Below are 27,332 nucleotides of genomic sequence, written 5' to 3'. Positions count from 1 at the left end.
TTGCGGAAGGTTTTGGCAGAATGACCTTGGCAGGATTGGAAGATGCTCTTTTAAGCTGAAAAAACAATGCCAATACACTTCTTTAAATGCCCCAATAAACAGGAACACATAATGAGATAAAAGGGCCCTGCTCTGCTTGGTAAGGCCTCTTCCAGGATGCTCTGACTATTGTAATAAATTTATTAAACTTGGAATATTTTTACAAGTTATCAGGTTTGTGCCTCTTGCCTGCCATGATTCCAGGAAGCTGTGTATCTACTAACTTCAATCAGAATTGAGCTGGAAGGGACCTTGGAGGTCTTCTAGTCCAGCCCCCTGGTCACGCAGGAGACCCTATACCATTTCAGACAAATGATTGTCCAGTCTATTCTTAAAAGCCTCCAGTGATGGAGCCCCCACACCTTCTAACAGCAACTCCTGATCCACTGGTTTCACTGTTCCACTAAGCAGGACTCTCCCACACAAATAGAATAGAACAGAACAGAACAGAACAGAACAGAATAGAATAGAAGAGTGGAAGGGAGCTTGAAGGTCTTCTAGTCCAACCCCCTGCCTAGGCAGGAAACCCTACACCACTTCAGACAAACTGTTACCCAATCTCTTCTTAAAATCTTCCAGTGTTGGAATCACCCACAACTTCTGGAGGCAAGCAGTTCCACTGGTTATTTGTTCTCACTGTCAGGAAGTTTCTGCTTCCTTCTAAGTTGCTTCTCTCCTTGATTAGTTTCCACCCGTTGCTTCTTGTCCTGCCCTCAGGGTGCTTAATATTTCAAGGGTGGAACCTTGGCATTCTGCACTTGTTTAAAGTCCTCAGTTATTTACCTGGTATTGAAAGTAGATTCAGAAGCTAAACCTCACTTGACATTATACTTTAAGCCAAGCCCAACATACATAATTTAAATTCACCCTTTAAATGAATCAATAAATGTATGCCTGGAAACCTTTATTGAAAATCCAGACCTAAATCTGCCAGGATATAAATCTCCAGGCAACCTTTAATCACTTTTGCAGAGCTTTCTCCCTCCCCCAAATTCTAAGAACTTGTCACAATCACAGAAACCCATGGAAAGCCATCCGTGTGGGGAGGTTGCTCCCCTATTGGACCATGGGGCAGATTAGCCCACCTCCAACTCTCATTTCTGACCCAAGGCAGCCAGAACCCAAATGAAAACTGCCCACAGCACAGATTATCTAAACCCCTCTAGGACTGGGTTCAGGCCCAGTTCTGGGCAAAAGCCATACTGGTATTTTGATTGAAAACCTTCATTGAATGGGGGAACTGCACCCTCCCCATCTTTAAACCTCCCAGTCAGTGGTGGGATTCAAAAAAAATTACTACTGGTTCTGTAGGTGTGGCTTGGTGGGCGTGGCAGGGGAAGGATACTATAAAATTCCCATTCCCTCCCCACCAGAGGTGGTATTCAGCAGGTTCTGACTGGTTCTGGAGAACAGGTAGCGGACATTTTGAGTAGTTCAGAGAACCTGCCAATCCCACCTCTGACTGGCCCTGCCAACCCCATCTCTTCTCTGCCTCCCATCGAGTCCCAGCTGATTGGCTGGGTCTTCTTTGGTTGCCCTGCACAGGAGAATGGAGCTGGAAAGCAGGTTAGTGGGATGGGGAGGGAATGGGGATTTTGCAGTATCCTTCCTCTGCCGTGCCCACCAAACCACACCACGCCCAGCAAGTACATCCACAGAACCGGTAGTAAAAATATTTGCATCCCACCCAGGCCTGCCCCCATCTATTCTCTGCCTCCCATTGAGTCCCAGCCAATCAGCTGGGTCTCCTTTGGTTGTCCTGCCCAGGAGAATGGAGCTGGAAAGCAGGTTAGTGTGGTGGGGAGGGAATGGGGATTTTGCAGTATATCCTTCCCCTGCCACGCCCACCAAGCCACACCCACAGAACTGGTAGTAAAAAAATGAAACCCACCATTGCTCCCCGCTCTTGGGGAAGGAGATACTGCAAAATCCCCCTTCCCTCCCCACCCCACTATAACCTGCTTTCCAGCTCAGTTCTCCTGTGCAGGGCAACCAAAGGAGACCCAGCCGATCAGCTGGGACTCGATGGGAGGCAGAGAAGAGATGGGGTTGGCAGGGCTAGTCAGAGGTGGCATTGGCCAGTTTTCTGAACTACTCAAAATGTCCACTACCAGTTATCCAGAACCGGTCAGAACCTGCTGAATCCCACCTTTGTTCCCAGTGGCCTTTGATAGCCCTGGTCATTCCGTCTTTCTGGACCACCTGCAACGGATGGGGCACTGCACTGCAATGGGTCTACTCCTTTCTCAGCAGGAGAAGGAAAGAAACGAGAGAGCAGCAGCTCAAGACCGATGAGATCCCAGATCATCCTTCTTTCTCTCCTGCTACATGAAGTGTTGGGAAAGGTCTTCTTCCTTCAGGCCAGGGAGATGGACCATCAGAATGGCAAAGATCCTCGGGTACAACTCTCTACTCCGGAATGTTCCAGAGACGCGGTGGAAGGGTGTGAAGATGATGAGGGAGTGGATCATGAGAGACAGGCTAAAGGTGAAGCTCTGCTAAAACGCCCAGTTTGTCCAGAAATCTCCTGGTTCTCCATCAGCTTCAACTATAACTCTAGATGGGTTGGCATTCCCTGAAGGAGCAGCTCCGTGACTTTAGGGTTCTTCTCAAATTCCTAGGCAGACTTCTAGATAGGAAGGTAGAGGCTGGGACTTTGCACCTAATGAGGCACTTCTGGAACCTGAAAACAGTAACAAGAGAAGCTCACCCTCCTCTCCTCCAGGACTCGCCAATTTCACATGCCCAGCTTAGGACTGTCTTTGAAGGCTTCCCAGGAACAGCAGTCGGTGCAAAGACAGTGACACTTGGTGACTGTTGTGGTTCGCCGGCAGCAGGTGTGGACAGCTGAGGAGAGCGAGGACTCAGATGAGGGGCCAGGACCATTAGGGAGTGGATTGTTGCCTTCAGAGATTGTGGGGGCTGGCAGCAGCAATGAGGAGGTTCCGGAGGAGACTGTGCCAAGTGCGCGTGCACAAAGGATTGCTCGCAGGAAAGAGCAGCTGCAGCAGCATGGGTGACTCGGGAGTAAGGCTGCAAGGTAATGGCCCCTCCTTCAAGAAGATAAAAGGCAACTGTGAAGCGAACATTCTTTGCAGGAAGCAAAGACGTTTTGAAACTCGAGGCTCGTGGACATTGCAGTATCTTAGTTGATATTTGAAGACTCTTGTGTTGTAAAATATTTCTAGGTAACCTTATCTGTTATTCTTGGCAGCCTCGCATAGTTTGGCAAGGCTTGTGCTTATCAAAGTTAAGTAGTTTGCAGCAGCCTTTTAACCGGGGATTCATAAGAATCATTAAAAAGATTTCTGTTCCCCTTTGGTTCGTGTTTGTTTTATTGGACAAGGGTTTGGGTCAGAACAGTGACAGGGAAGAGCAGTGACAGCCAGACAACACCCGTTTCAGGGGACCAGTTGTGAGAAGCGCTTCTCAGACAGTCACAAGCAAACAGCCTGGCATTAGACTAGTCTGTTACCAAAACAACCACAAGAAGAAACAGATGGAAACTGCCTCTCCCACTCAAAAGAGGGTGGCCTTTAGCCCTTGGCATCGCTTGGGTGAGAAAAGAAGTGCAAAAATTTGAACATGGATTTCGCTATAATTGGAGCTTCCGTGCGATGCAGGTGGTCACTGGGATTCTTCTGCACTGTTTATTTAGCTTTTCTATAATAAGCCAACTTATCTGGTGTCCTTGGAAATCCATTCTTGTAAATTTATTCCCTAGCCAGGCAAGAGAAATCTTTAGAGCTCCATCGGCTTCCAATTCAAATCCTTAAAACACTCCACAGTGCAATGCCCGGAAACATCCCACAACCGTTTTCTTCGTGTAGAACCAACTTGTCCTGGGCAGGGTCGTCTCCCCCCATAAGTGAGGCTTGGAGCTTTGGTGGTGCAGTGGTTAGAGTGCAGTACTGCAGGCTCCTTCTGCTGACTACCGGCTGCCTGCAATTTGGCAGATCGAATCCCACCAGGCTCAAGCTTGACTCAGCCTTCCATCCTTCTGAGGTGGGTTAAACAAGGACCCAGATCGTTGGGGGCAAGAGGCTGACTCTGTAAACCGCTTAGAGAGGGCTGCAAAAGCACTGTAAAGTAGTATATAAGTGCTATTGCTATTGCTACTAGAGGGAGGCTGGTTTTGCAGCCAAATTTCGACACAGAGTTTTGACCACGTCTTCCAAGGATAAATGGCCCTTATGCTTTAGTCATTAAGTTCCCATAAAGTTGATCATTAAAAAGTAACATAATGACAGGAGCTTTGTTCGCTGATGTATCTTCTGTGCCTGTTGCTTTTTCTCGCCTGAAGCAGCAAAATACTCACAAGAGGACAGATCCCATTAAAGCAAGACTTTTGGGGCACCTTTCATTCTGAAACAGCTCTTGAAGCATAGAATTCAGATACCAAGGATGGAAACAGAGACTGTGCGTTCTCCACATTTGCCGAGCCCTCCTGGGGAAATGCAACACTGAGGAAAAGGCATAACAGCTGCCCTGGAAGCAAAGGAGGAAGTGGGGCTTGTCCATCTTCTCTGCCTTCAACTTTGGCATGTCAAACTAATCTCTGGAAAGTCCAGTGTCATGTGCCCATCTGAGCCTGAATCTGCAGAGGAGGACAAGCTGGAGCTGATGAAGTTCAAGGGGGCAGTTTCAATGGCTTCGAAGGAATGTGTGGAGAAGCAGCATGAGGCAGCCCAGGGCCCCTCGGGACTGGGATGGCTTGTAGGCAGGGAGGAACGGGGGCAGGATGACCAAGGGAGGGCAAGCAGTGGATATGAGGAGCGATGGAGCTCAGGCGATGAACAAGGACCACCCCCTCCTGATCCCTGAGCATGGAGAGTGGAGAGAAGACGGGAACGGCATGGGCTGACCCAACAACTTGGGAGGACAGCGCCCCGCCCCTCTTCACAAGGCACACCTGGGGACTGAGACTTAAGGAGATGCTGTGGGGAGGGACATTTGTCAGGAACAAACACTGAATTTGTAGAGTTTGTGTGCCGTTGAAGACCAAATGTTCAGGACTGCTTGCTTCTTCCTTGCTTCGTGGACTCAGAGCTTTGTTCCTTATTTCGTGGACTCGTTTCCCTGTTCCTTTGCTTTGCTGGACTGCATGCAGCCACAGGCTGCCGTGTGTGTGTGTGTGTGTGTGTGTGTGTGTGTGTGTGTGCGTGCACTTTGCTCTGGGATTTGCCAAGAACGTGGGAGCATTTGGGGAAATTTGGAGCATTAAAAGGAAGTTTGAACACTCAGCTGACTGTGTGGCCTTCGTGCCTTGTCCCAGGTCATCACACCAGATCAGCCAAAAGCACAATCCCAGCTCTACAAAAACAAATCGAGACACACTAGTTGGTCTTCCCATAATAAATATGCTTGTAAATACTCTTAGTGAGAGTCAATTTGGTGCAGTGGTTATAAGGCCACTGGGCTAGAAACCAAGAGACTCTGAGTCCTTGAGCCAGCCACTTTCTCTCAGTCCTAGGAAGAAGGAAATGGCAAACCACTTCTGAAAAATTGTGTCCAGGTGTTCTTCAAGAATTGGACACAACTGAACGTAAGGAAAAGAAGTTCTCCTCAAAGAGAGTGGCAAAAGCAGTGGGTCTAGCAGCTGTTTGATTTCCACAGGGTGCTTTGGTTTTGTGGGCAACTGCCCAGAAGATGCCTGTGGGATTTCTTGGGAACAGAAAGGGAGCTCTTATGCGGGCTTCCTGGCCACCTGCTGGTCTTGTGAAACAACTTTAGATTTCTTTGGGCGCTCTTTGGAAGAGCCTCTCTTGATGACCGGGGCAACAGATCCTCACCAGGGGGAAAAAAGCGAGTTTCTACGAACTACCAATTGCCCACTGCTGACCAGGGCTTGTTTTTATGGTTTTAATTTGGGCAGGTGGGGCTGCATCCTTTTGTCACTTCCTTGGTTGTTTGCTGACTAGACTTTTCATCTCACGTTTTGGCAGAAATACGAGGTGGCAACCCCATACATTTTGGGGCATCAATGAAAATCACACCCTTTGGTGATTCTGATGCAAGAGAAGGGCCAGGTTTCCGTCTTCTCAGCTTTTGTAGACCAGGTTGGTGGGTTGATAAGGTTTCATGCCTTGGGGAGGGGGTTGGACTAGAAGACCTCCAAGGTCCCTTTCCAGCTGGACGATTCTGTAAGATGTAACAAGTGCATGGATGACCTTGAGTAAAGGGGAGCAAAAATGCTGCTTAGGAACAAGGAGAGAAGAGGAGCAGGAGCCCTGGATGGTCAAAGAAAGAAACTAAGAAAAAAAAGGTCCGTCCAAACGGAGCAAACGGTTAAAAGCGGAAGGTGGGAAGTTTGTAGTTTCGAAACTGGCAAGATTGACAGGTAAACCAGACAGGATGCATGAGCAGAGGAGCTAAATAACATCATTGTAAGATTGGACGACACAAAAAAACCCACTAATTTATTGCAGGTAGTTAGGGTTGCGAACCCCACCGTCACCCCAGGCCTGGTTGGATTTTCTGCATGGAACCTCGTCACAAGGCAATTGGCTTGGATGTTCCTCCTCTTTGCCCAGGACGCCTCTGATAATGGGCAGCCCTCCCACTTGATTAAATATTGGAGTTGTCTCCTGTGCCACCTCAAATCAAGGATTTGCTGCACCTCATCATGGGTTTGGCCTCCTATGATCACGGGGTCTGGGGGCTCAAGAGGCAGGGGCTAAGGGTCGATCCGACCATGGGTTTTAAGAGGCTATTAGGGAATACCGGGTGTATTTCCGCTAACAGTCGGGGCAAATTCAGTTGCACCATGACTGGGTTGATGACCTTGACTATGGGGAACGGTCCCATGAACTTTGCCCCCAATTTCTTGCTAAGGGAGTCTTGACCTCAGGTATTTAATGGAGAGCCAGAATCCTGACAAAGATGACATTAGCAGAATCTTGCAAGTCTGAAAGTACAAAACTCCTCACTTCCACTTTTAACTGCTCACTCCATTAGGGCGAATCCTTCCTTAGTTTCTTTCTTTAACTGTTAAGCAACTGGGGACTCCCACCCCTCTTCTCTGACAGTTCCTTGGCCAGCAACTCTTCTCCCCTTTCCTCAAGATCATCCTTGAGGAACCAGGGTCTTAACCATCCTTATACCAGGGTCTCCAAACTTGGACAACTTTAAGACTTGTGGACTTCAGCTTCCATAATTCTCCAGCCAGCAGAGCTGGCTGGAGAATTATGGAAGTGAAGTCCACAAGTCTTAAAGTTGTCCAAGTTTGGAGACCTCTGTGTTATACCAATGCCACAACATTCAGAAGAGCCACAGTGGGCTGCTTTGCCCCACTCAGCCAATGTCCACGAAAACAAAAGGAGGACAATCCAAAAAAAACTGTAAGGACAAACCCTGTCCTATTCCTGAACCAGAATAGAGGCTGGCGGTTAAGACAGGACAAATTGTGTCATCACACTTCTTTGCTGCTTCAAGGACTTCAAGGAAGGAAATGTGTTAAAATGTGTTAATGGCTCACAGGATGAGCAATTAAAAAATATCCTCCTTGATATCATCCATTTGCAAAATGTTTTCCCCATTTCTTTATCTGAAAGTAAGTCTTGCTCATGATAGGAAAAATCACTCTTCAGTATTCTGTCTGGAGGCATCAGGTGACATTACACACACACACACACACACACACACAAAAGTACATTTGCAGCTCAGTTTTCCATTCAGGAAGGAAAAAGGTAAAAGTATTTCACTTTTTTTTTTATTATGCAGTGAATCAGACGCTGTTTAAATCTTGTCACCCTTCTGATGGTTTAATTAAGGCCTCCACTGAGCAAAAATGGAACTAAATTTTCTCTGACAGAGAAGCCCAAAGTCTCAAACACGTTGACAGGGTATTTTATGGGAGGGAAGCAAATTAACTGCTAATAACCACCGTCCCCTCCCCAAGAGCCACCAGAACAAAGGTCCATTTGCAGAGAGGGAGAGAAAAGAGACATCTGCTCCGCAACTCAAAACAAGCCATTTACACCGGTTCTCTCAAACATCAAACCTCAGGCCCTTTTCACAATTCAGGAGAGAATCTTCTCACTGCCTGCTGGCGCAAGGGATGCTGAGGCACCCAGAGCAGGTGACAAAACTCGTTGTGGGGGAAGGGGTTGTGGCATTTGCAAAATGCAGCTCGCTACACTGGCTGCCCCACTTCAAGAGGAAAAACGGTGGTGAAAACACATCCAATTCACAAGGAACTGCGAACGCCCATCAGCTCCCGCAGCCTGCTCCTCACCAGTGCAGCTTTGGATGTAACTAAATTGCACACAGGTTGCCATAAAGAAGGGGAGGGTGTCAAGCTATTCTCCAAAGCCCCAGAAAGCAGGGCAAGAAGCAATAGATTGAAGAGCATTAAAGAGAGATCTGACCTTGAACTAAGGAGAGATTTCCTGACAAAAAAATTAATCAGCGGAACGATGTGCCTCCAGAAGTTGTGGACCCTCCAACACTGGAGATTTTTAAAGAAAAGATTGGAGAACCATTTTATTTATTTATTTTATTCGGTTTGTCAGTTGCTTACAAGATAATAGGTATAAGTAAAAACATAGTTATGAATACACGGATACATATAAGAAAAATAAAAGAAACAATAGGACAGGGACGGTAGGCACGTTGGTGCGCTTATGCACGCCCCCTGCAGACCTCTTAGGAAAGGGGTGAGGTCAATAGTAGACAGTCTAAGGTTAAAGTTTTTGGGGTTTGGGGAAGAAACCACAGGGTCAGGTAGAGGATTCCAGACATTGACCACTCTGTTGCTGAAGTCGTATTTCCTGCAATCAAGTTTGGTGCGATTAACCTTGAGTTTGTATCTATTGTGTGCTCTTGTGTTGTTATGGTTGAAGATGAAGTATTCATTGACAGGTAAGTCATTGCAATGTATGATTTTATATACCATACTTAGATCAGACCGAAGGCGGCGTAATTCAAGGTTTTCTAGGTCTAGAATTTCGAGTCTGGTGGCATAAGGTATTCCGCAACGAGTAGAGGAGTGGAGAACTCTTCTTATTAAATATTTCTGGACTAATATTTCTCATTTGTCTGCAATGGTCAAGGGTTTCCTGCTGGAGCAGGGGGTTGGACTAGATAGACAACCGATGCCCCTTGGGTCATCCTTTCAGAGATATACCTTTCCTAAACAGAAAGAGAATGAGCACGGGTGGGCAAAAAGCAGTGGGAGTGACTTCTAACTTCCTGTTGGCAAAGTTTTCTTGTAGGAAGCTGGCAGGTAGTGTCAGAATCACGACCACATGATTGTGGTCAACTGTGGCAACATAGCAGCAGCCACAATTTTGTAAACACAACTGACATTAAGATCCTTGGGATTTCAATTCCATAGAAGAAATGGGGGGCCAGGTTTGGTATGGATTCTTTAAGCCAGTGGATTTGAGGTACGTAGCTTGACCCCAAAACGTTTGCAGAATAGAATTTTGAAAGCTTGTTAGTGTTTTCTCTTCCTCCCAGCTTTCTCACATTTTCCTGTCTCCTGGACGAAGTCCCTGTTTTGCTAAAGGTAAGGCCCACCCCTCTGCTAAGAGAAGGCCTACCTTCTCTATGACCAGGGGTGGGATTCTACAGGTTCGCACCTATTCGCTAGAACCGGTTGTTAACATTCTAAGCAGTTCGGAGAACCGGTTGTTAGAAGAAATTACTGGGCTAATCCTGTAAGGAAGGCAGGAAGGAAACATTCTGGAGTTGCTTACAGAAACTGCCTCTCTGTTAACCCTTATTACATTCTTGGCAGGACTAGACTTCCTGTCTCAGGAACTTCTCTGGAGTTTTTTTTCTCTCCTTTGCTGGTACTTTGCTTGTGTGGAGTGACCCTTCAAAGTTACAACGGCACTGAAAAAAGTAACTTATGACTGTTTTTCACACTTACGACTGTTGCAGCATCCCCACAGTCATGAGAGTCCAGGCGAGGAGATGCGTGCCTCGATGTGAGTGATGTTGAGTTGGCCACACCCAGCCAGTCACATGACCACCAAGCCATGCCCACCAACTAAGCCACGCCCACAGAACCGGTTGTTAAAAATTTGAATCCCACCCCTGTCTATGACTGTCTCTGCTCTTCTACGCTTGCCCTCTGGCATTAGCTTTGAGTAGTAGTAGAAGCTCCAAGTGTGGACAGAGAAGCCAGGATAGATTCTCCTCACGACACTGTTTCTAGATCTGACAATTTCAGCCCAAATTCTTTCTTCACACCCCAATTTTTAAATATTGCAAGGAGCAAAGCTTCCCTCCTGGCATCCACCTGCTACCACCCAACAACAGACAGCCTTCAAACAACATTGAAATGTGGGGAAACGAACTAACCATTATTTGATTGCCTAAAGCTGCAAGAAGCAGGGAATCCAATGTATTCCAATCAATAATTTAGATGATTTTAAGACAGATTCAGGCTTGGGACCAGTTTAGTGCAAGCGAAACAAAGTCTGTTAAATAGAATTATTTATTGCACAGCATCTACAACCTCCTTTTAGAAAATAGGCCCCTGGGTGAAAGGCCCTTAAAGGGAAATTCCTCTTACAGAAAAACAAGAACCAACCTCTGAAAGTGTGTGTGTGTGTTGTGTGTGGGTACACGCATGCGCAGTAGCTCTGTGAAACTGAAGGAATGGTCTGTCCATGCCCTGCAATTCTCATGCCAATCCTGGAATTTGAACCCAGGTCTCCTACTGTTAGTGCTGTACTTACTGCACACATTTCCCTGAAGAAGAAGTTCAGATTAGGAGAAAAAAAAACAGTCCAGCTGCCTTTTGAAAAAGCACCTTTGAGACAATGTGGTTTGATCATCTCTCTCTATATATAAAAGCAAAATACCATTCACGCATCATCACAAAATCTCCAGAACTGTAAAGCCTACAAACTTGAAATTGGGCCCATATGTTCCTCTTGGCTTCTAGGCGCTCACTAAGAAAGGATTTTTCCAAATGACCATCAGAGCATTTAGAGTATTTCCTATATTATTATTATTATTAACACACTGTGATGCTAAGGAGTTCTACTTCCCCTCCCCACCTGAAAAGAAATCTGTTCCAAAACACAGAGGAGAGGAGTTTCGGTTTCGGTTTCGGTTTCACAGCACCAAGCAGCTTTAGTACAGAACAGTTGAGCTAAGCTGTGCCCAGGCTCCTTGCTGCCTCCTCCTTGGTCACACACCAAATACTGTTTCAGTTTCCAAACAGCCCTCAACTCTCTCACACACTGACAGGACACTAGCCAGATGAATACCTATGGAAGCTGGTAGGCAGAGGCACAATTTTTATTCCCCTTATTTTCCTCCCAAAATACTAAGCCCAATCACATAGTTTCGGAGTGAAGCACGTATAGAGCTACTATACAATATACAAAGTAATTCAGTTATGAATGAAAGAGCTAAATATAGATCAAAAGTTATAATTATATCAAAGTGGGTTGCTATGGATTCCTCTTTTCATTCACGCTCACAGGAGGGTGATCATTGCATGCTACACTATATATCATATACATTTACCTACATGTATAAGAATATATAGTTCTGTATATATCTAGCTGTTTCACTGTTTTCTTTTTTTCTTTTTCTGTTTAATTCTATAAAGGCCAAAAAGAAAAAGTAACTGAGCAATTTGGAAACCTAGGAAAGAATTACACTGGTCAGTAAAGTATATTTGTTTAGAAAAAGGGTCTGTTTTAAACACATGGTTCAAACATTTACAAAATTGTGAAAGAAATAAGAACTAAAGAACAATTGCATAACAAGTGTTGCAAAAAAAAACAAACCCTGGAGATTATTTTAATCCTCTGTTCAATCTAAGACAAGAGAGAGCCTTTTATGAAAAAGTTCAAATGACTGATAAAAAGATTAATCTGTCACTGAATGACAGAATAATACCCAAGCAGAAGGAAAGAAAAGTAGGGATAAAAGTAGGGATAAAAGAGGATGTAAAAAGCTTGGAACAGAGTAAAATAAAAATTACGAATTTTACCCACGCTGCAAACGTGGGTGAATTGAACTGTAGTAAGTTTTTGACTTACTACAATTCGTCTAGTGATCAAAATTCAAAGGCTTGGCAAGTGGCTCATATTTATGATGGTTGCAGTGTCCTGAGGTTACGTGACCTTCTGAGAAGCAAAGTCAATGGGGAAGCCAGATTAATTTAACAACCATGTTCCTAAATATGGTTCACTTAACTGTGGCCTGAAAGGTCGTAGAATAGGGCAAAATTCACTTCATGGGTGTCTCGCTTAACAACATAAATTTTGGACTCAATTGTGTTCGTAAGTCGAGGACTACTTTCACTTTATATGGCCAAGTCTGACACACGGAATTTGCCTCCAGTTGCAGAAGCTCCCAGAGCATATAGAAAGCAACAGAATAATGATAATCATAATAACGCCAATAAGAGGCGGCACTAAAGAAGATAATAAGGATAAGTAATAATACTACAGCCACACTACATGGGTTAATGTGCATAGACGTTAGACAGAATGGCGAGAATTAGGGGGAACTATACTAAAGGCAATAGGGAAAAGGATGCTTGATAAAAATGTTGAAGCGAAAGAGGGCAAGGATGAGTTTTTAAGATCCATATAAATCAATGACTGCTATAAAAATCAGAGCTGTTGCATAGTTATTGATTTAGAGAAAATGTTTGATAAAAGAAATTACTTGAAGGTTTTTCTCAGGCATAAGGAGTTGAAGATTGGGTCTTGAACATGACGAGAAAGTTATACGATGGAAGTAAAGCATGTTTCAACAAAAAAATGGTTTAACTAAGTGAATGGTTTAACTATATACTCAGCTCAATTCAATTCACCCAGATTTGCAGCATGGCATTCTTATTAGCCTACCTGGCTGCGGAATTCTGGGAGTTTGAAGTTCGCATATTCACAACTATGTATACACTTATACTTATTATCTTGTAAACAATTGGCAAATCAAATAAATAAATAAAAAATAAAATGTCTAGAAATAAGGAGAAATGACATTGAGAACAATCAATCCATGGAACAGAAGTCGCCTTCAGAAGTTTTGGGAGCTTCATCCCTGGAAGCTTTCAAGAAGAGACTGGACTGCCCTCTGTCGGAAATGGTGTAGGGTCTCCTGCTTGTGTGGAGGGGGTTGGACTAGATGACCTACAAGGTCCCTTCCAGCTCTGTCAATCTAATCTAACCTTAAAGTTGCAAAGATTGAGATACACTGAGGTAATATATAGATGTTACAGGATGATTTGCAGGGCTAGAAAGCTATGGAGAGTTTGTAAACTAGTTTTACTTTATGTTATTTTTCTTTAATTTTTACTCCTATAATTTCTTTAGTTTGCTATGTATGACTTAAAATCAGTCAGACACTGTAGGAGGAGAGCTATGTCAATAGCAAAAAAATCGGGAGGAGTCTGGTAGCACCATGGCTACCAGATTCCTCCCGATTATTTTATTTTTTAAATCTACAAAAAAAATGGTAATGGAAGAGGCAGAATTTCTGTTGACTGATCGCTCTCTGGAACTGTTTATCTTACATTCAGAACTACCATTAGCTATTCAGACAAATACATCTGCCAGACTGTAAAACCATTTCTGATTTATTATCATATTTATAAAACCATGATCTAAAATGTTGGGTAATCATGTAATTGGGAAAGAGTAATTATAGATCCCGGGGAAATTGGAAAGCCATCTAGAATAAAACACACACTTTTCCTTTACAGAAAAGCTCTCCCCAGAAACCCAACGAGTCTTTGCAAATCAGCAAAGATTGGGAAAGCATCTCAGGAAAATTGCAATCTAGTTAAAGGTAAAAAGCTGCATTTTTTTCTAAAAAAATAATCTCAAACAAAGCCGAGCTTGCTTTATGAAAGGGGAACATTTTGCTCCATGGGGAAGTTTACCAACGTTCGTTGCAACGAACATGGTGGCATTTTTAGATGCAAGTATATTTCAGTAAGTGGAACAGGGCAGGACATTTTCCAAGCAAAGAGGCTTCCTGCAACCACCAGCAGTGGGGAAAAAACAGCCCTGAGGTTTTAATCCCTCCACCCCCAGATTGTATGTATGTATGTATGTATGTATGTATGTATGTATGTTATTTAGCTTTGTTCGGGTATTTTCCCACGTCATTGTAGTTGTGCTTTTAAAGTTGTAGCAACGTTTCGGCAGAATCTCATCTGCCATCATCAGGCTTCTGTATTGTGTTCGTCAGAAGCCTGATGATGGCAGATGAGATTCTGCCGAAACGTTGCTACAACTTTAAAAGCACAACTACAATGACGTGGGAAAATACCTGAACAAAGCTGAATACCGTACATGTAAGTACCCGCGAAAACTTAAGAAAACATATATATATGCAACCACCACCAAAATCAGAGTGGCAGAAGGAAACTGTGATGTTCTCTTGCTCAAGGACTCTGAGAACAATCTATTCAGCTGATGAGAAAATGACGGGTCACGTTGCTTACTGTAACTAGGATTCTAGATGCTTTATTAGTAAAAAAAAATTTATCCTTCTGGGATTCTTAACCCTGCCAGAAGACCCTCCGTAATGACCGTAAAACTCTGTTTTTAAAAAGTTTCCCGTGGTTTTAAAATGGGACCACCTCTCTTACCACTGATTTCCAGGATGTATTCAGGCCCCAAATGGGTTCCCAGATTGCTGCTTCTCTTGTGGGTAAATAATGGGGCTTCTGGTCCCACCAAAAATCAAGGGCAAGCTAAGGGGTGAGAGCTCAGGAGCTCTTGGATGGGGTGGGTAAAGGAAGCTTCCTAGCAAAGGGTTTTGGGGCTGGCCAGGGGTCCATTTGGGTGACCGTGTCATTTTATTTATTTTATTTATTTTATTTTGTCAAGCGATGATTAGATAACAGGTATAAGTATAAACATGGTTATGAATACATGAAATGGATACGAATAAGAAAAAAGAAAGAAACAATAGGACAGGGACAGTAGGCATATTGGTGCGCTTATGCACACCCCCTACAGAGCTCTTAGGAAAGGGTTGAGGTCAATAGTAGACAGTCTAAGATTAAAGTTTTTGGGAAAGAAAAAAGAAAGAGGGAAGGATAGAGGGAGGAAGAATGAAAGAAAGGGAGAAAGAGAAAAAGAAAGAAAGAGGGAGGGAGGAAGAAATAAAGAAAAGAAAGAAAGAAAGAAAGAAAGAGAAGGGAGGGAGGGAGGGAGAAAGAGAGAGAAGAGAGAGAGAGAAAGACAGAGAGAGAGAGAGAGAGAAAGAGAGAGAGAGAGAGAGAGAGAGAGAGAAAGAGAGAGAAGGAGAGAGAGAGGAGGAAGAAAGAAAGAAAGGAAGAGAAAGAAAGAAAGAGGGAGGAAGGAAAGAAAAAAGAAAGAAAGAAAGAAAGAGAAGGGAGGGGGAGGGAGGGAGAAAGAGAAAGAAAGAAGAGAAAGAGGAAGGAAGGGAGGAAGAGAAAGAGAGAGAGAGAGAGAGAGAGAGAGAAAGAAAGAAAGAAAGAAAGAAAGAAAGAAAGAAAGAAAGAAAGAAAGAAAGAAAGAAAGAAAGAAAGAAAGAAAGAAAGAGGGAAGGATAGAGGGACAGAGGGAGGAAGAATGAAAGAAAGGGGGAGAGAGAGAGAGAGAGAGAGAGAAAGAGAAAGAAAGAAAGAAAGAGGGAGGGAGGGAGGAAGAAAGAAAACAAATAAAGAGAAGGGAGGAAGGAAGGGAAAGAAAGAAAGATGCTTTCTACACTCTTCTCACAGCTTCCTCCTTTTTACATCCCACGCTTAGAACAATTTCTTCAGAACCATCAGCAGAACGAGGAGTCTGGAATGAGTGTGCTTGAACAATCACTCCGGCACAGCACCTCTGGTTGCTCCTTAAAGCAGACACATCCGTTTTTCTTCCAGGGGTCCCTGCAGCCAAGAGATGCCACACAGGGGCCAATTCTAAAGCTCTTCATCTGAATCATTTCTGAAGGCTGCACAGCTCTAAAGGCGCATCTGCTTTGGAATCCCACTTCCTGCCTTTCGCAGCCCATTCACTGCAGCCAAACTCAGCACTGTTCCAAAGCAAATGGTGTGATACCCTGGCTTACTCTTGAAATCCAGTTTATGGAAGATTTGACAATATCAGCAATCTCAATCCCCAGAAAGATCTTTGCTAGTGCAACAGACCAGAAGCATCGGTTCCCTTCAGGAAGAGCTTCCGATGGGTTGGACCCACCAGCCCTGTTCCTACCTGGCCCACAAAGAGAGAGGCCAGGCTTAGAAAAAGCTACCCACAGCCAGCATCGTTTATATGGAATGGAATGGAATGGAATGGAATAGAATAGAATAGAATAGAATAGAATAGAATAGAATAGAATAGAATAGAATAGAATGGAATGGAATGGAATGGAATGGAATGGAATGGAATGGAATGGAATGGAATGGAATGGAATGGAATGGAATCAAGCCAGCAATGCTCAAACAGCCACAGAGGCTCTGGGTCCAATTCCCGCTGAGCAGCCAGGCATGTGATGCCAAAGAGAGTGGAGTGGGCCCGTGTCCAAAAAATGGGGGTTGGCTTCTTTTTCTTAACAAAAGGGGGACCTACAGCCCCATAGCTGCCTCCAACGTGGAAAAACAGACAAGAAGGAAATTTCCCTCCTCACAGGCCCTTTTGGGACTCCAGCATCCCTGAGCAACAAGCAGGTGGAAGGTTCAAGGCAAGGCGGCTTACTCAGCCAAAGGGCATTTTCTGGAATATTTATTTTTTTCTCGTTTAACATTTTTATTGGGTTATAGAATAAAATAAGATATAAAATAGGAAAGTAAATAGGAAAATGGTGGAAAGGAAGAGGGGGAAGAGAAGTGAGGGAGGATAAGAGAAAAAGAAATAATAACTTCCAACTCTCTCTATTGCAGTAGAATAAGGCATTAACATCAAATCACAACTTTTTGTTTTTTTAATAATAATATCAACAGACCATTTCTATACGGATCTATCAATCTAATCGGTAAAACCCAAAATCAAGGTTTCATTTTTTCTGCACAAAGTTCAGAAGCTTTTGTCTTCATGAAGAAACAAAAATAATATTCCTTTTTTAAATTAAAATAGTCAATTTTGCCATTTCAGCCAACTCCGTTAACTTTGCAACCATTCTTCTATGGTAGGTATAGAAGTGCCCTCCCATTTTTGCACATGCCATAATCCTGCTGCTGTGAACATATATAATAACAAAGTTCCGCATTTTTTTCTCCAGGTCTTTTTCCATTAGACCCAAAAGGAAGATTTTATCCATGGAATATTTATGTTTTGATGATGTTAATGTTTCCATGTTATAAGCCGCCCAGAGTCACTTCAAAATGAGAACATAGGCAGCAAATAAATTTAATAATAATAAATAAATTTCAATCAAATCAAATCAATCAATCAATAATAAATTCCTTGCTCTCAAGACAGAGAAGATCCTTGGGGGCAGCCCTCCAAGATCTCCTCCTGCTCCCACTCCTTCTGATGCAGCTGGCAGGAGCTCTGAGGTCTCTGGGGCTTCAGCTTCTGCCCCAAACGAAGCCATCTAGGGCCACTTACCCGGAAATCGATCCCCACTGTCGAGATGAAGCTCCCAGCCAAGAAAGCGCCGTCCTTGAAGCGCACCAGCAAACAGGTCTTGCCAACTCCAGAGTCACCAACTAGCATCACCTGGAGGAAGAGGAGGAGAAGAGATGAGAAGGGATGGCAGTGGCCTCTCTGGCCTCCTTGGACAAGGGGAGAGGTGAGATGGGAAAGGATCCTGCTCTGCCTTCAAGGGAGACTCTCCTCAGCTGCCCAGCCCCTGGCCTCAGACACAGGGGTGGGCTTCAAAAAAATTTTGCAAGGTGTTCTCTGCCCGGTTTCTGGGTGGGCACGGCCATGATGGGCATGGCCCAGTCAGCCTCCTGCATCATGGTGGGGCATGCAGAGGTTTTCTGTTGTGGTTGGCCAGCAGGTGAGGACGGCTGAGGTCTTGGAGAACAAGGACTCAGGTGAGGGGCCTGCGTGTGATGCAGGGATGGGGCCAGGACCATCAGGGAGTGGAATGCTGCCTTCAGAGATTCTGGAGGCTGGCAGCAGTGAGGAAGAGGATCCCGAGGAGCCTGTGCCCAGTGCACGTGCACGCAGGGCTGCTCGAAGGAAAGAGCAGCTGTAGCAGCACGGGCGACTGGGGAGTAAGGCTGCAAGGTCATGGCCCCTCCCTGAAGAGATAAAAGCCAGCTGAGAAACCGGAGTTCTTTGCAGAAGCTGACTTAAAGCCATTCTGCTCCCTTAGCAGCCAAGGTTCTTCTCTCAACCGATTTAGATTTAGACAGACCGGTTTATTCTGACAACTCTCGTGAGTTGGGATAATAAGCCCCACAAATTCTCCCTGGAAGCCCAAAGGTGATAATTGAAGCAGCTCCCAACCAGCTGCTACCCAAACTGGAGCTGTCTGCCTCAAAACCTGTAATGGGTTGAGCCTGAGACAAGCTGGGTTAAATCCATATTAGCTGCAAAGGAGAGAGAGAAAAGAACAGCCGCTGCAAGAAGTCGTCTTCATCCATTTTAGAAAGAGCTCTCTTTTCTCAAGTGACAAGTCAGGTGGGCATTGTATTTTCTGGAGCAGTGATCCCCAACCTTTTTTACGCCGCGGCCCGGTACCGACATCAGCTGGGCGCCGCCATCTTGTTTTGATGAAAAAGTGCTTCCGGTGAGCTTTTCTGGGTAGAAATGGCTTTCTACCCGGAAAAGCTCACGAAGCAGCAAGCGCCGCCATCTTGTTTTGATGAAAAAGTGCTTCCGGTGAGCTTTCTACCCGGAAAAGCTCACCGGAAGCACTTTTTCATCAAAACAAGATGGCGGTGCCCAGCAAGCCAGCGGCCCGGTAGGACTTGTTCCACGGACCGGTGCCGGTCCGCGGACCAGTGGTTGGGGACCCCTGTTCTGGAGGACCAAAAGCCACACCATGCAGGCTCTGAAGGAAGTCTACACTGTATTGTGGTTAGGTTTCAACCCCACCTTTTCACTGACCCCCCTGGCTTTCCTCCCACAACAAGACTGCTGGCTGTGGGTACACTGGAACCCCAAACTCCCCACACACTTCATGTACCTTTGCATCTCCAAAGCTGCAGAGAGAGAACCGTTCCCCAGGAACAAAGACAAAGCGTGACATGTTAGATCTTGGTAACTTCTTGGGGTGGGTGGAGGGGACCGGCAGGCCAATCTTATTTTGCTGCAGCAAAAGTGCCAAGCGCGTCATTGCACCGTTTACACTCCCCTCTCCATGAATACAGTTCACACCACAACTCCATGCATAGAATCCTTCCTGGTTTAGAGTTTAGGGCAGAGACAACTAACTACTGAAAATAAACAAACCAGACATGGTGAGCTCTACTCCATTATTATTAGGGACACAGAGATCATCCAAACCATGGTTTCTTTGATTTGGCTTAGCCTGATGTCCATTCTTCAGTAAAGACTGGTTAAAACAAGCCAGGGCTTACCGTGATGTATAAATCCAGTCAGTGCTGGGGTTTTCTCTGACTAAGGCCATCCCCAGGCTGGGGAGGATGGGGCTGTGGGGTTACTCATCTGCAGGTTGCGGGGAGCTTGGCTTCACTTCCTCCCAATTGGCCTCCTTCAGGACTACCCAGCATTGCCCTGATCCCCAAACATAATCTCCCCATAGCCCAAAAAGGAAACAAACAGGAGGCTGGAACTTCCAGTAAGCCGGGATCCAAAGCTGCAGGATGTGGATCTAGGACAACTTACCACGGTCAACTCAGCATGGGACAGTTCCATGCAGGATAATTTGACGTAATAAATGTTATCCACCTCTGTTTCTTAAGACTTTTTTTTTTCATTTTTGCCAATGGAAATAATGTCAAAGAAATAGTGGCAGATAATATTTACCACAATGAGTTATCCTGTGTGCAATTGTACCACCATGCAGTTGTCTCATTCCAACAGGATGGCCTTCAAAGATGATTGGAAAATGTGGTCCATTCCAGCAAAAGTAGGAATGGAATGGAATCGAGTGGAGTGGAGTGGAGTGGAATAGAATAGAATAGAATAGAATAGAATAGAATAGAATAGAATAGAATAGAATAGAATAGAATAGAATGGAATGAATAGAATATAATTAAGAATGGAATGGAATAGAATAGAATAGAATGGAATAGAATAGAATAGAATAGAATAGAATAGAATAGAGTAGAATAAATTAAGTAATGGAATGGAATAGAATATAATTAATAGAATAGAATGGAATGGAATGGAATGGAATGGAATAGAATAGAATAGAATAGAATAGAATAGAATAATAGAATAGAATAGAATGGAATAGAATAGAATAGAATGGAATGATAGAATGAATAGAATAGAATAAATTAAGAATGAGTGGAGTGGAATAGAATGGAATAGAATAGAATAGAATAGAATAGAATAGAATAGAATAGAATAGAATAGAATAGAATAGAATAGAATAGAATAGAATAAGAATGGAGTGGATTGGAGTGGAGTGGAATGGAGTGGAATGGAATGGAATAGTAGAGAATGGAATGGAATGGAGTGGAGTGGAGTGGAATGGAGTGGAATGGAATGGAGTAGAGTAGAGTAGAGTGGAATGGAATAGAGTATAATTAAGAATAGGGACTGGAATGGAATGGAATGGAAGACTAGACTAGACTAGAATAGAATAGAATAGAATAGAATGGAATAGAATAGAATAGAATAGAATAGAATAGAATAGAATAGAATAGAATAGAATAGAATAGAATAGAATAGAATAGAATAGGAATAGAATAGAATAGGAATAGAGAATGGCATGGCACAGCACAGCACAGCACAGAATAGAATAGAATGAGTTGGAACGGACCTTGGAGGTCTTCTAGTCCAACCTCCCACTTAAGTAGGAAACCCTACAACCATTAAAACCTTCCAATGTTGGAGCATATGCAACTTCTGGAGGCCAGTTGTTCCACAGGTTAATTGTTCGCACTGTCAGGAAATCTCTCCTTAGTTCTAAGTTGGTTCCCTCCTTGATGAGTTTCCATCCATCGTTTCTTCTCCTGCCTTCTGGTGCTTTGGAGAAGAGCTTGGCTCCCTCTTCCTCATAGCAGCCCCTGAGATATTTCCAGCCTTTCTACTCCTCTCCACCTTTTGGGCAGGGAAGGCAGAACTTCCAGCTATGCAATTTGGGATGAACACTGTTCGAATGGGGTGGGCGTAGGAATGGATCTCCAGAGGAAAAACTGCAGACTACAGGAACCATTTGCACCACTCAGGTGACCCTGAAGACACAGATAAACCTCCAAGTGGCCTCTAACAGGATACAAATGACCAGCTATCTTCAAGGAATATACAGCCTTCCATTCCCCACCCTCCTGCCAGAGCTGAAGAAGCTTCTTGGATGAGAAGCAAAACGTCTTCAAAAGAAAAGAAAAACAAGAAAGTTCAGTTGCCTCCTGAAAAAGCCCCTTTGGGACAATCGAGGACCTGGAGGACGGAGAATCTCTACAGATGTCAGCACCTGTCCTTCCTCCTCACCACCTCCGCCCTCACAGCCGATGAAGCTTCTTGGATGAGAAGCAAAACATTGTTCCTCTTCTTCTTCTTCCTCAAGGAAAAAATGATCCAGTGGCCTTTTTTTGGAAAAAGCACCTTTGAGTGCTACAGGTGAACCCGTATCAACGAAGTGAAACCTCTCACCCTCTTCTTCCATCTGTGTCTGGTTCTCAAAGACCTGGGCCAGACCCTGCAGGCAAGATTTCTGGCAAGGTTCTCCTGCAGTGGTTCGGCATTGCCTCCTTCCCGGGACTGAGAGAAAGGGTCACCCACCTCGCTTTGTGGCTAAGGTGGGATTAGAATTCGGGAGTCTCCCAGTTCCTAGCCTGATGCCTTCACCACTACACTCACAACAGGGAGAGCCATAGATGGCCAACCACGCAGTTAGCCGAGTCAAACACCCTGTAGGTAATATGAGTTACCGGATCATAAAGCCCAGGCAAATTTTACCTTCCTTAGGCTGTCCAGCCCCTTTCCTGCAGAATCTGATCAAGAAAACACGATTCACACACATTTTCTTGACAGAATGTAATGCTAAAAATCAGAATAACAAATGTGGAGGACTGAGATGGGACCCTCCCAAGCCTCTTTTTCTAGGAGAAGTTCATTAAGTGAGCTTATTGGGTTGTTGTTGTTTTTTTTGGGGGGGGGGTGTCTTTATTTCTCAGAATGTTTGCAGACAAGTCTGTGTGTTAGATAAACCTGGAACAAGATCTCCTATCTGCTAATTGTTAGTGTTCCTTTCTCACCCTCAGCACCACCACCCCTCTCTCTTGCACATGGATAGTGCAAAGCAGCCCATGTGACCCGTCCCTGGTTCTGTGTGCTGTGAGAACCAAGGCTGCACCGAGTAAATTCCCACAGGAGTCACAATGTATAAATGCCATCAGTATTGGGTGCAGTGGGATTCAACCCGGGCTCCCTTCCCAGGAGCAAGGGGCAAACCCAGACTGTCCCACCCACCGGCAGAACCGAAGAAAACTTTCCTGGTTGGTCGGGTTGCTCTTTGACCCACAGACGGGCATCAGGAAAGGTGCCAAGTTTTTTCCTCAAGGGATCCGGGGCTGGGCAAACCCAACTGGGTGGGAAAAGACCACCCGATATAAGGATGTGCAAGGGGGGGGGGAGTGCGCCGGAGGGCGGAACTGGCAGCGCCAGAGGTGGCTGGGAAAGGGAGCGCTGGATAAGTAGCTCACACCGGGCGAAGAGCTTCCAGCTACAGGCGCCGTCTACCTCCAGCCGCAACTGTGCACTAAACCCCTGCAAGCAGCACCTGCTCGCGGCTGCTACTTCGGTTCGGGAGCGGAGCAGGCGGTGGCGGGGGGAGGCGCAGCGCGGGATGCCCCGGAGCTCCGGCACTTTCGGAAGCGGCTCGGGACCTTCGCCGGGGAAGCCCGCGCGAGACTCCGCCTGGCAAGCAAGCCCGGCGCCTGCTTCCGAGCGCCGCACCTTCGCTCCGCCAGCGGCAGACGCGCCTGTTGCGAGGCCGTCCGGGGAAGGCAGGCGCCCTTCGCGCCCGCCAAGCCTCCCCAAGGTTCGGTCGCGCCAGCCGTCTGCCCGCCGGCCCGTCCGTCCAGCGGAGGGGGGGCGCCGGAGGAGCCCCGCTGCCCCGGCCAAGTCGCGCCCGCCGCTCACCTTGAAGGCGACGTCGTGGAACTCGCCGCTGCTGCTGAGCGAGGGCCGGCTGGGCAGCGCCCCTCCGTTGGCCGCCCTCTCCTCGGCCGCGCCCGCGCCCCTGCCCGGCCCGGCCGACGAAGAGGCGGCGGCGGCGGCGGCGGCGGCGGCGCGTTGCTGGGCGGCGGGCAGGGCGGAGGAGGGCGCGGCGCTGCCGCCCTTGCCCTTGGGGCTCTTCTTGCGGGACATGCTGGCGCTGCTTCAGGGCGCCCCGGCCGCCGGCTCCGCGCTCAGCCCGGCTCCCAGCGCCGCCGGCATCCCGTCCGGTGCCCGTCCTCGGCAGCGCGGTCCGTGCGCCCGCCCCGCCGCCGCTCCTCCCCGCCTCTCCGCCGCTGGGAGCGCCCGAGCCGCGGCCACGCTGCCGGAGAGGGCGGGGGAGAGGCGGCGGGCTCCCCGCCGGCCCGGCCCCCGCGTGAGCGCCCCGGCCGGACGCGACCGCTCTGGCCCCGCAACCCACGGCCGGAGGGAGGTCTCCGACCGCGGCGGGGCGACCGGGGAGCCGCCGGGGGGCAGTGCGGCTCCCTCCCCTGCCGAGCGCAGCCCGGGGCCGGAGCGTTTGCGGGAAGCCGCTTCCCCGAAAGTTTCCTCGGACGCGCGTCCCAGATAGCCGAGGCCGCGTTCGCACAACCGCTCTCCGGGTTCACTTAGGGGCTGTGCATGGAAAGCAGATGTGCAAAATACACGCATTGCACAAAAGTACCATCGAGTGGCCCTCTCGGACGACTCCTATTTTTTTATTTCTTTTTTAATCTTTATTGATCACACTTTCACAATTAAAAACGTATTTCCACTCATTACAGCGTGTTCATAACGGTGTTCACTTACACTGACATCTTCCTAAATATGTAAGTTATTGCTAAATATTATTAATTATTTCTCCATTCAATTTAAGGCATATATCCATATATTTACATAATTATTTACATATGCACAGTATTATTTCATCTTACCATAACTCCTACCTTTCCTTCATTTATCTACTTTACGTCTACCTTCTAACCAGTTATACCGTAGGTTCCAAGTCTCATGGTACTCTCTTTCTTCTTTCTCTTTCATTTCCATCATAACCACGATTTCTTGATGACCCACAATTGTCTGGCTTCACCCAACAGGCTAAATTAAAGCCAGCCAGCATGATGACAGGGTTCACACAACCCAAGTGCCATGAGTGAATCCTCAGGGTTTCACCATTTCCCACCCCCTTAATGAACCACCCCATAGTTTACAATGATGTGCGAACCCAACCAATAGTTACTTTGACACACTGTCCCAAAGCATGGTCTGTTTAACCATGGTTTGCTGACTAAGCTTAGTTTACTGGGTCCCCATATTGGCTTCATGTACAACAGGTGTTTCCTGACATATAAACTAACCCATTATTTGTTTGTGCGATCGAGCATTGCCAAGTAAACAATGGCATGGCCAGCAGCGACGCCCAGCTCCGAGTCTATACCGTTAAACGTGCTGCTTTTTCTCTTGACTGCTCTTAGTAACCAAACCACATGCAAGATCTAGCAGGATGCTGCCCAGATCTTAAGCAAGGCTCCTGTGCTCATCTGTGCCACAAAGTGCTCTTAAAAACAATCCAAAGCAAAACATTGGCACTTTCGAAGACGTGACACAAATGCAACAATCTGCAGCCCCTGGGGAGTCTCAGAAAAATCAAGATGGCTGAAGAAGCCCAAACATTTTGGATCCATGGTGACAAGGTGGGGTTGCAGTCTCTGCTTTGACTTTTGACACCCTCTGTTTGCACCCCAAGGAGCATCCACGCCACTTCCCGAGCGTGCTAATCACACAGCCCTTCTCCCTCTCATCAAGAATGGGCAAAGTATGCAAAACCTGCCTCTGGAGCAAGGAGGCACCACTGACAACACATTAACACACTGCCTTATCCACACACTCTATTTGGGATGCAGCAGGCCTGCCTGCGGTGTTTGGGTGACGTCTGGACAAAGGCTCAAAGGGGAAGACAGCTAAGCTGAAACATCACGATAGAGTAGGATTTCTATCTGCATAAATACACATGAAATGTTACTCCCATAAGCATGTGTTCGTTTTACGGGTGTGCAAATTATGTTATCTTAGGGTTGGGGTGTGCAAATAAATTAGGGGCATCCAAAGCTAAGCCACTATCATTGGTGAACTATTTTTTTTAGAATTTCAGTAGTGAGGAATACAGTATTTGTAGCTTATAAAGAGTTAGGATCTTAATGTTCCCTGCACTGGGTTGTTTTCTGGCAGAAGTTTTGTTACAGGGAAAGTGTGCAAAGAAGAGCAGAGTTCCCTGGTAGTTTAGAGGGAGCCTCTTGTCCTCCCAATCTTGGTTGGGATACATTTTGAACACTTCTTGGTTCTTTGATTAGGGTACTGTTTCCCCTGTCCTGGTGCTGCTTCCTGTCTCTCTGGGTGTTGGTTGCCAGGGGAACACAGCAGATACCCACGCAACTTCATAAAAGTACCTAGGTACAGAACCTATCGCGACACAGCCTGGGAGTTGGTTAACTATCCCATACATGAAAGATGCTTCTGAGACAATCTACAGATTATGATATCCTCTCAACATCACTCTAACACAGACCAGCAAAACCCCATCAAATGCTTTTAAAATTACCCAAAGAAATAACAATAGCACTTAGACTTCTATACCACTTCCCAGTGCTTTTACAGCCCTCTCTAAGCAGTTTACAGAATCAGCCTCTTGCCCCCAACAATCTGGGTCCTCATTTTACCCACCTCGGAAGGATGGAAGGCTGAGTCAACCTTCAGCCAGTCAGGATCAAACTGCAGGCAGCTGGCAGTCAGCAGAAGTAGCCTGCAGTACTGCATTCTAACCACTGTGCCACCACGTCTAGCAGAAATAATAATCAGAGACATCAGCACATACAGGGCAAGGACGGTAAGAGCTCCTTCATCTTTTTGCAGGTAGATAAATTCAACAACAATTTCCACTGGGAAAGAGTTGGCATTTAGGGAGAAGCCAATTCCAAAAATATTAAGTAATTCCAACAAGCATGGCATTCTAACAAATCCATCTATACACATAGAGATAAGTCCCACTGACAGTCCATTTAAAAGATACAATCAAAAGTCTAGGAAGGAAACAAACAGCCTAAATTAATAAAACACATCCTTTCCAGCAGCCACACCCAGAGAAGCAGGAAACGGCACAGATAAACAATTAGGAGGAAAAATGGCGTAAGGGCCATCAAGGAAGAAAGCCCACCCCAACCAAGATTGGCAGGGCAAGCTACTGTATATAAACAAGCAGCAAAATCCATTCTCTCATGCACAGAGGATACTATCTAGCATGGTAGCAACATTTCTGCTGGAAAATAACCCAACTCGGAGAACATCAACAACCCAATGCTTTTTAGAGCCTTTTATAATCCCAGCTAGTGCTTGACTTAACGAATTATTGCTAAAAAGAATTGCTTAAATCTTAGAAGTTCTGCAAAAATTCAGGACACTCATTTCACATGCATAAGAACATTCAGAAGCAGGTGAAGAAGGCTAAACAAGGAGCATCTGGCAGAGTGGCTAGAATTAAACATAAAAGGGATGTTGAAAGTAAATGGAGGAAATAGAGGAAGGATTGTCATGCCCCTGTCAAGAGTCTGAATCTGAGGAGGAAGATGAACAGCTGACAGGGAGTGGGAGTGTGGCTCCGTTGGCTGTGGAGGAAACTGGGGAAGGGCAAAGTCCGGCTGGGCAGAGAAGGGAAGAGGTAGAACAAGGGAGAGGGAGTTCAGAGGAAGACTCAGGCCCACCCCGTCTTCATCCTAGGGCATGCAGGGAGGAACGGAGAAGGGAGCAACATTGGTTGTGTGGCTTACGGGGGAGGAAAGGGCCCTGATTCCCTTCATTAGCCACAGCTGGGAAGAGAGTTTAAAAGAGATGCGTGCTGATTGCGGCAGCTGCTGGGAGCAAATGTGACTTTACCTTGTGTTGTCTTTGCTTATCTGTGTTCCTGGTGTCTTCCCAGCCGTGTGAGTTTTGCCATTTCTTCACATCTGGAATTCTTGCTCCTGCTTTGCCAGAATAATTACCTCATCTTGCATTGATTGAAGTTATAGTTACAGTTTTTGTTGACCACGTTTTGGACTTGATTTTCTGCAGCCAAAGGCTGTTCCTGGG

General features: G+C 45.9%; 1 protein-coding gene across 1 annotated transcript in view; it reads right to left on the bottom strand.

The window, feature by feature from the left end:
• The window catches only part of RAB26 (RAB26, member RAS oncogene family), a 196,730-nt gene extending 173,140 nt beyond the window's left edge, over nt 1-23,590 (bottom strand). Inside the window, exons 1-2 of the mRNA XM_026684383.2 lie at nt 23,157-23,590; nt 17,532-17,642 (exon numbers count right to left, since the gene is read on the bottom strand). Coding sequence (XP_026540168.2) covers nt 17,532-17,642; nt 23,157-23,384 — 339 coding nt within the window. The 5' untranslated portion in view covers nt 23,385-23,590. The remainder of the gene's footprint in view (nt 1-17,531; nt 17,643-23,156) is intronic.
• Between the last annotated feature and the right edge of the window lie 3,742 nt (nt 23,591-27,332).

Source organism: Notechis scutatus, chromosome 12 (genome assembly GCF_049901735.1).
Source record: "Notechis scutatus isolate UNSWTSFEM ecotype Mainland chromosome 12, rNotScu1.2, whole genome shotgun sequence".
In the NCBI taxonomy this organism is placed as follows: Eukaryota; Metazoa; Chordata; class Lepidosauria; order Squamata; family Elapidae; genus Notechis; species Notechis scutatus.
The sequence above is the reverse complement of the archived record's forward strand: the minus strand, read 5'-3'. Positions and strand labels throughout refer to the sequence as shown.